Source organism: Ursus arctos, unplaced genomic scaffold (assembly GCF_023065955.2).
Source record: "Ursus arctos isolate Adak ecotype North America unplaced genomic scaffold, UrsArc2.0 scaffold_34, whole genome shotgun sequence".
In the NCBI taxonomy this organism is placed as follows: domain Eukaryota; kingdom Metazoa; phylum Chordata; class Mammalia; order Carnivora; family Ursidae; genus Ursus; species Ursus arctos.
In genome coordinates this window covers 21,788,566-21,798,200 of record NW_026623030.1, presented here as the reverse complement: position 1 = coordinate 21,798,200, position 9,635 = coordinate 21,788,566, and the positions used below count along the sequence as shown (strand labels likewise).

The window sequence follows — 9,635 nt, the reverse complement described above, 5'->3', positions numbered from 1 at the left end:
CACAACCCTGAGACCATGATCTGAGCCAAAATCAAGAGTCGGATGCCCAATTGACTGAGCCACCCAGGTGCCCCCCAAAACAGGATTTTTGTATTAACAAGTCTATTTAGGGCTTGAGATGGTGTTCTACAAATGCAAACTATCAATCTAATATAAAGCCTTTCCAGGAAAACTTACTTCCGTGCTACCCAGTAATGTCTCCAGAATTAAGCTCATGTCAAGATTTCCACAATCAACCACAGTCTTCAGGGATCTAAAATTCGGCTATGACAGTTTGCTCAGGGCGAAGAAACTGACAAATACTGGTGCCACTCTGCCTTAAAAATAGCTTGAGATCCAACCGTCTGAAGGTGGACTTTGAAACCATAAAAATAGGGAAGAAGTCTTATAACCAAGAACTTCATAATCTTCCAAGAAGAATTTTCCCACATATGCTTTGCTTAAAAAATAAATAAATAAATAAGAAGAACTCTAAAGGGAGGACAGATTAGTGACATTAATTAGTGATACTAATCTGTCAGACCACAGTCCTAATTGGTCTCTAGACAACTAGCTTAGAGGAAAGCAAGGGCAGTGAACCATTTTCTCACAAAAATGTGCCAATGATCATACAGGTTACTGGGCAGGAGAATGTACAGACCCTCTCCTGGAAAAGTAACTTCAACATTTCCTATTGATATTAGCTCAATAACATCTGCTTACACACAAAGGATGGCACACTATTAAATCTGGACATATACAGAGAGATCTTTCAGTTAAACTAATGGAGGCAAGCATCGTGGTCCAGAAACATAATTTGTGACCAAGCCTGCGTGACTGAGGTAATAACCCACTCACTTACTGATACACTCCTTATAGACACCCACGAAAAAAAATTAAAAGCTCTACCAATTTTCTGACCGTCCTTCCAGGAGAAATACCATCCTCCGCTAACTGCCAGACCTAAAGCACTAATCATGTAGGGGGAGAGCAGATAACGGCAAGGGTTGGCTCTCCCTTTTAAGCTGTTTCAGCTTTATCACAGGATGGCAGACAGCACACACTTGAACTTAGGCTCCGGCTCAGGGTCCTGGTGCCAAGTTTTGGTGAAAAGCATCTTATGCACCGTCAAGGCTGTGAAATTCAATACTGCCAACGAAGGACTACTGGTTGTTAAGACTTCCATCACATATGCTTGCCTCTCACTCACCCACCTCCGCCCCCCGGCAGCAGCTGTCACGGGGCCACCAAGTCGTACATTTGCTGGTCCTTACCTGGCACATGCCAGAGCCACCAGAGCAGCAGCAGCATTTTCTTTTTGCTTATGTGGGATGTGTCGGCCTGTGTCAGAAGTGTCCTCTAGCCAAGAGCACAGCAAAGTTTCAATTCCATTGAGACAGTCAGCAGGCTCCTTGGTCAGGCTCAAAGGCTGGCAGTCTCGAAGGCAGTTCAATAGCACCTCAGCAGTTATGTTACAGAGAGAGGGGTCCGTTCTGCTCTGGGACTGAATGAGGGGGAAGACCAGCAGGAGCCCCATCCGAGATGTGAAGGGAGCTTGCTCGGGTTGCTGCAACAAGCCCTGGCGTTTGAGCAGAGCCAACGTTTCTTCATCACCCGAACTTTCTCTTTCATGCTGTTCTTCCAAGGCCAGCTGGCGCTGGGCATTCCATAGTCCTCGCAAGGCATTCAGGCGGTATTCCAGCAGGCGGGCATAGGCATTGCTCTGGTTCCCACAAACAGAGCGCAAACGTTCGGCTAATTCCGTCGGGTTCTTGGTCTCAAATGTTAAAATCTAAGGGAAGAAACAAAGAAGTTGGTATGTACTCTTTTCTCCATGGCTTTCATCTATGGAAGCAAATATATCCAATAGTATCTGAAAAGAGCCCACATAAATCATCTTAATTGGGACCAAATATGAAAATATGTGCTGCAAAGCCAGGTATTTGCTGGAGATCTTTTTTCTGGCGTTTCTGCTAGTGCTCCAATTAAAAAGTAATATCAGACCCGGAGGCGCCTGGGTGGCACAGCGGCTAAGCATCTGCCTTCAGCTCAGGGCGTGATCCCGGTGTTCTGGGATCGAACCCCACATCAGGCTCCTCCGCTATGAGCCTGCTTCTTCCTCTCCCACTCCCCCTGCTTGTGTTCCCTCTTTCACTGGCTGTCTCTATCTCTGTCGAATAAATAAATAAAATCTTTAAAAAAAAAAAAAAAAGTAATATCAGACCCAAGTCAAAGAACCCAAATCATGAAAACAGTTAAGTGTGGAAGTCACAAATTAATTCAAGTAATTTATTTTAGAAAATTGAGGTGTAGGTCCTTACTAAATGATTTTGAGTTATACTGTAAGTCTCTAACTCCCATTACCAGGTGGACTGTAAGTGAAAAGCACAAAATTTTATCTTCAGAATCGAACGTACCTACTCATAAATGATTGATATTGTATTGTTCTTTGATTCTGAAGAACACTCCATTCTTACTACTGTTAACCCGTTATTTCAATTGGTGACATGGTATAGATTTATTCAGTTCATACTGATAGAGGGATCGCTACTATTTTCTTGCCAAAACATACAATTACCAGGAGGCCTCTAGATTTTCAGCAGGTAGGGGAATAAAACCATTAAATCCTTAATCCTAAGAAAGGAACCAGCTATCAAGATAAAGAATTAAGCTAACTTTATGATGCAAAAAGTTTATGCATAGAATTTCAACTAGGTTAAAATGAACAGACTACTGTAAGCAACAAAGGAGGGCACTCTAGGGGCAAGCACGTTAAAACAGACTAGCAGGCGCCAGGGTATCTGGTTCTCAGTAGACCAGAAAGTCAGGGTGAGAAGAGGTTTGAAATAAAAGCAAAGAAAATTTTGTCCCATCATTGGCACTTACATTTTAAAAGGTTATGGATCACTTTATTTCTCTCAGAAAACTGCAAAATACTTTCACTACCTGAATTTTTTCCCTTAAAAACTGTTAGCCCAATAAAACAACAAGAACTTCCAGAACAGGGGCACCTGAGTGGCTCAGGCGTTAAGCATCTGCCTTCGGCTCAGGGCGTGATCCCAGGGTCCTGGGATCGAGCCCCGCATCGGGCTCCCTGCTCTGCTGGGAGCCTGCTTCTTCCTCTCCCACTCCCCCTGCTTGTGCTCCCTCTCTCGCAGGCTGTCTCTCTGTAAAATAAATAAATAAAATCTTTAAAAAAAAAAAAAAAAAAAAGAACTTCCAGAACAATGTTTAAACATGGGAACTGCCTTGCTTAGCTATACATGCAAGTCACTGAACTGAAAAATGTTCCGTTTAAACAACAAATTCTGGGGCACCTGGCTGGCTCAGTCGGTAGAGCGTGCGACTTGACTCAGAGTCGTGAGTTCAAGCCCCATGTTGGGTGTGGAAGCTACTTAGAAATAAATACTTCCAATTCAAAAAACGTACTTCGTTTATTTGGGGGGAAAAAAAAAAGTTCAGGGTTAAAAAAAAAAAAAAGTAAGCAATTTGAATTTCAGTGCCAGCCTATGAGATCAGCAATAACATCCAAATGCCATAAGATTTCAAACAACAACTTAGCAATAAGAAAAGAACCACTGATACACACAACTCCAATGAACCTCAATGGCACTGAGTTGAGGGAAAGCGGCCGATTTCAAAAGGCTGCATCTGCAGGATTCCATTTATAGGGCTTTCTGGAAAAAACAGAACAAAACTATAGTGATGGAGAAGAGATCAGTGATTGTCAGAGGTTAGGGGAATAGGCAGGGTAGGACTAATGTAGTAATAGTATGAAGACATTTTTTGGAATGAAGAAACTGTTCTATATCCTGGTGGTGGTGGTGAGGAGGTGAATCTATAGGTGTGTTAAATTCATAGAACAGTACGCCCCCTAATAAGGTCAATTTAACTGTATACTTTATAAACAAAAGGAAAAAAATTCCAACCAGGCTATATCTGTGTTCAACTAGGTATCATTGGGTAAGGCTCTATTGTAAGTCAGATTAAAATTAAGTACCAGGGACATTTTTAGTTTTTAATACAACAGGATCAAACAATGTTTAAATGTCTTTTACCATCAAGTTATACCAAACTGTATTTTCCTTTTAACTGGTTTCAAACACAAATCACCCTTTTGATTATTTTTCACATGGCAGCAGATAAAATAACTCAAGTTCCTTAAAAAAAAAATTTCCATTTCAAGGGCAACCATCTACCTTGGAGCTGTAATCAATATCCAAGGAAGCTAGACTGCCTTTTTTTTTTTTTTTCCTTTTAGGATCTCCCCTCAAAAACCAGCCTCTACCATTAAAAATCAACAACCAAAAACTGAGATGATTTTAATGTTGTTAAAAAAATTAAAGGGCGCCTGGGGGGCTCAGTCGGTGAAGCGTCTGCCTTCAGCTTGGGGCATGATCCCAGGGTCCTGGGACAGAGTCCCATATCTGGCTCCCTGCTCAGCGGGGATCTTGCTTCTCCCTCTCCCCCAACACTCCCCGCCTGCTCATGCTCTCTCTCTCTCTAATAAAATAAAGTTAAAAAAAAAAAAATCACAAAACTTTAAGTTTGTCTTCCTAGTTATGAACATCTAAAACAAATTTTAAGAGCTTTCCACTACTGGTTTTATGATTTCCACCCAATTCAACTCTTTGATATAAAATACATATGAAACACATACGTGTTCCACACATTTTATTTATGGTACATTGATCTACTTAGGTTATATGAAGCAGCTACTAAAAAATTCAATACAGACTTTTATTAGACCCAAGAATCGAAAAACAACCCAGTAATATTAAACCCACCTATTTCCTTTTATTACCAGTCTTACAGTGGTTCTAAAATGTGATATTTCATGGTTCATATAACGATGTTTACGACATAATCTATAGCTAACTCCAAACATTAAGACTAGCTGGGAAAAAACAACACAACAACTATATAATATAATTTGGCACTTTCCTTGGGATTCTATTCTTATAAGTACTTCAGTTATATTTTGGCATTCCACTTGAAAGACAAATATTCTGAAAGGATTTGAGTTATAATTAACCAAAGAGTATATGATATACACACTTAAGTGACTTATGTTTATTGATTTTGCAGTGTCTAAGGCACACCATGCTTTCAGAAATCCATTAGACTACTCAGCATTATCCATTCCAACGGCCCCTCATGAAAACTAAGAACTGCGTGCTACACTGCCGTTCTTCAGAATTCTAAGTTTGAAGGTCATGGCCAAAAATCACTTCATAAAGACATCATACTTTTGAGTTTTAGTACATCAGCTATGAAGGATCTATTCTGGTACTTATGAATATTAAATGATTTGTCTCAGATCCTCATATAAAACCACTGCTCTCAATAACTGCTCTTAAAGAAGATAAAAAGACCAGAACGTCATTAGAAAATGAATACTTTTCTCTTTAAAAAGGGGGAAAGCTATTTAAGGAACAGGGAAGATCCCCATCATCCTTAATCAGAAGGAAGGGTCACTAACTGTACTTCAGTGATAATGAAGTCACCCAATGAAGGGAATGACTTTCAAAGTAAAGTGTTGCCTTAATTTTTTTAAATCATATATGACACACAAATTTAAGCTAAGACAACAGCAATCATTCTGGAAAGTCTAACAGAAGGTAGGCAAAATATTCTTTGCCAGCGAAATCTGGCTGTGAACAAGACTCCAATATATGACGTAAGAGCAGTTACAGAGGATCAGCACATTTCAGCCAATTTCTTTCCATTTTCCATGTGGAAAAATACAAGAGCATGCACCTGCCAGCCATGATGTAAAACGTGAAATGTCAACATGCATTTCAAGTAATTGTCATAGTGAGAAAAAGCAGAGAGAGGCTTTTGAAGTAGTAGAGAATGTTATAAATAAATTAACCCAACAATTAACAGAAAAGATTAGGGCATGAACTACTGTACTCCCCTAAATGTAAATACCGATTTCCATCTACTTCACTGTCCAGAAGAGAAATGTTAAGTCTTTAAAAGGGTCAAGAAATTTAAAAATATATTAAAGCTTACCACTAAAGGAAATAGAGAGTAACCCCTTTCTAAGAATTGAACTTAAAAAAAATTCCAGAAATAAATACACTGAAGTTTTATTACAGTGGAAAAAGGTAGAAGCAATCTCAACATCTATAAAGGAAGTGTTCAGGGGCACCTGGCTGGCTCAGTTGCAAGCATGCAATTCTTGATCTTGGGGTTGTGAGTTCAAGCCGCACGATGGATATAGAGATTACTTAAAAATAAAATCTTAAAAAAAAAAAGAAAATAGGAATTAATTTTCAGTAAACCAGGATAGTAAAATAAATCAGGGGTACCTGGCCAGTTCAGTCGGTAGAGCATGTGATTCTTGATGTTTGGGTTCTAAGTTCAAGCCCCACGTTCAATGTAGAGATTACTTAAAAAAATAAAATCTTAAATAAAAATTAAAAAATAAAAGGGAAGGGGTGCTTGGGTGGCTCAGTCAGCTAAGGGTCTGCCTTCAGATCAGGTCACAATTCCAGGGTCCTGGGATCAAGCCCCGCATCGGACTCCCTGCTCAATGGGGAGTCTGCTTCTCCTTCTCCCTCTCCCGCTCCCCCCTGCTTGTGCTCTGTCAAACAAACAAAATCTTTAAAAAAATAAACTGTTCAATTAAGACATATGACAATGGAATAGTATGCAATAACTTAAATTTAAAACCTAAGAAAAAGAGGGGCGCCTGGGTGGCACAGCGGTTAAGCGTCTGCCTTCGGCTCAGGGCGTGATCCTGGCGTTATGGGATCGAGCCCCACATCAGGCTCCTCTGCTATGAGCCTGCTTCTTCCTCTCCCGCTCCCCCTGCTTGTGTTCCCTCTCTCGCTGGCTGTCTCTATCCTGTCGAATAAATAAATAAAATCTTTAAAAAAAAAAAAAAAAAAAAAAACCTAAGAAAAAGAAAAATTATATATGCCCTATAAGTAGGACTATGTAAAACATGCTTTTTCAATTTGAAATATAGTTAGTATTTGTGGTAATAGAAACATGCATTTTTTTCCTATTAAAAAAAAACAGTGATGACAAGTTAAATAGTTCATATTTAAGCAATCATAACTAGAGGGGATCTTTTCCAAAAGCAAACGCTATCTTTAAATAACTGGTAGTCAAAAGATGACAACTGATATATTTAAAATTTGGGGGGGGAACATCTGACAAAAAAATCATTACAGTACTACAGGATATGCTGTCCTTAAGTCAGCTGACTAGTTCCATCTGTTGCACTTTGGCAGCAAATAACATAGGGCTGGTTAGATTCCTGGTCAGGAGGGAAGATGAATGATGGGAAGGGGAAGACCACAGATATTGGGAGGTATGAACGAACAATAAAACCTTTCACTCTTCACAAAGAAAGGATACTTAAAACTCAGGATTGTGCCCGCCTGGGCAGCACACATACTAAAACTCAAGATCACTCAAGCTCTGAACAGATGAATTACATTACTATACTCCCAGTATGGTACATTAACCAATTCATTATCTGTACCTGTCAGCATAAAAGGAATTTATACCTGGGTTATTATTTCAAAGCAGATCAACTGGCCAGACTTGCAAACCCAATACAAAACTTTTCAGGAAAGGCTACAGAATACTGAAATTCTCTCCAATGTTAGAGTGAATTTTTAAACCCTTCTATAAATTTTCCTGTTTTTTACATTGTGAAGATGGCAATCATGACCAAATGAGTTGCATACGGCACTTCACAGAATGTTAAGATCTCAAGTGAACCAAGTAAATGAATTGTGAATGGAAGGATGGAATTCTATCTCTAATATGAAAGCCTAAATCAAGAGTGGATCACTTATCAATTAAATTAAACCCTGAAGCCACATATCCTTATCCAATCCTGGAAATACGTGTTCATTTGAATTATTTTTCAACATCTATTTTTAGAAAGGGTCTTTTACTTAACTGATAACACGATTAAGTTTCACAATTTAATTCATGAGTTTTAGCCGCTAGCCTGGTGCCTTAACTAGAATGGCCCCTGACTGGTTTCCAGATTGTTCTGCTTTGAATCAGCCCTGTAGAACCCGCTCCAGTACTCAGTGATCTCGCCCACATCTTCACACACCAGCTATTAACTGCAGAATTGTCAGAACGGTGAGGACTCAGGGCACCTGGGCGGCTGAGTTGGTACAGCATGTGACTCTTGATCTTGGGGTCGTGAGTTTGAGCCCTGTGGTGGGCGTAGAGATTACTTAAACGTAAAAACAAAAACTTTTGAGGACTCAGTGTCTAAGAAATCACTTTTCCAATTCTTCTTGCATGAAAGTTCCCTCTTGACCTGGCCCCATCCAGTTTTCATCTTTTGTCATATCCCCATGACCAGGGTCCTATTTTTTTTTTTTCATCACCTGGCTTTTGTTGCCTAAATGTTCACCCCATTCAGCCCAACTCCTACCTACCTTTCATAATTCAGCTCTGCTATCTACTTTTGAAAAATTCTGATTTCCTTACTCTCTCTCTCACTCTTCTCCTTTCCAAAATTAGCTTCTATGTGTTTCCACAGTATCCAGCACATACCTCTCTCAGAGGATCCCCTACAAACTGTAAGAAAAAAAAGTGTCCAATAGGAATGGATCGACGATCGTTAGGAGTAAAGGAAAAATCTGTGAAGAGATGATCTTCGTTAACTGCTTACTTCACATACTTAACAACTACCATACTGTGATATATTCAAATGCTCAGCATAGATATATTTTAGTAAAACAAAACACTGGCTTTTAAATAAAAGAAAGTAACGAAGAAGGAAACCATGTAACTAACATGTGGAACACCACACTACTGTGTTGTTTGTGTTGTTGCCCGTCCCCTCTTTCGGCTGAGTACTAAAAGGGGGAAACCATAGATTTTTTTAAATGAATTTTTTATTATGTGATGTTATTCACCATACAGTACATCATTAGTTTTTGATGTAGTGTTCCATGATTCATTGTTTGCGTATAACACCCAGTGCTCCATGCAATACGTGCCCTCCCTAATACCCGTCACCGGGTTAGCCCATCCCCCCGCCCCCTCCCCTCTGAAACCTTCAGTTTGTTTCCCAGAGTCCATAGCCTCTCATGGAAACCATATAATCTTCACATTTGTATCACCAGAGCTTAGTACAGCGCCTGGCACGTAACTGTTCGATAAATTAATGAGTGAGAAGATACATAAATTCCAAGAATAATTCTCTTAGGATGTACATTTGGTTCCCACTATACATCTGAGTAACCCTCTCTCAGTTGGACTAATTATAAATCTGCCTTCTGGAGCAATGGGAAATTCTTCCTCCTCCACATAAGAGCCTTTTAATCAGATGAAGAAAATACATGTAATGGAAGGAGGGGACACCAGAATACAAGTTAGAGTCGTTGTTCTCAACCCTGGCTGCACATTTAAATTGTCTTGGGAGCGTTTTAAAACAATACTAATGAGTGGGCCCCATTCTGTCAGGTTAACTCAGAATATCTGGGGATGGGACCCAGGTTTTATTCACTCCCCAAGTGAAAGCAATGTGCGGCCAAGATTTCAAACCACTGAGTTACGGGAACTAGGTTCCAGCCCAGACTCTGCAAGTAACAATTCCCCCTTACAGGTATTTCACTTAAACTCACTCAGTCTGTGTTTCTACATCTGTAAGATGAGGCCAACAC

General features: G+C 39.8%; 1 protein-coding gene across 10 annotated transcripts in view; it reads right to left on the bottom strand.

The window, feature by feature from the left end:
• Positions 1–9,635, bottom strand: part of HECTD4 (HECT domain E3 ubiquitin protein ligase 4) — a 176,483-nt gene that overhangs the window by 127,275 nt on the left and 39,573 nt on the right. For all 10 annotated transcript variants that reach the window (XM_048221298.2, XM_048221299.2, XM_048221303.2 and 7 more), the window contains exon 2: positions 1,254–1,771. In XM_048221298.2, the coding sequence (XP_048077255.1) occupies positions 1,254–1,771 (518 nt within the window). The remainder of the gene's footprint in view (positions 1–1,253; positions 1,772–9,635) is intronic.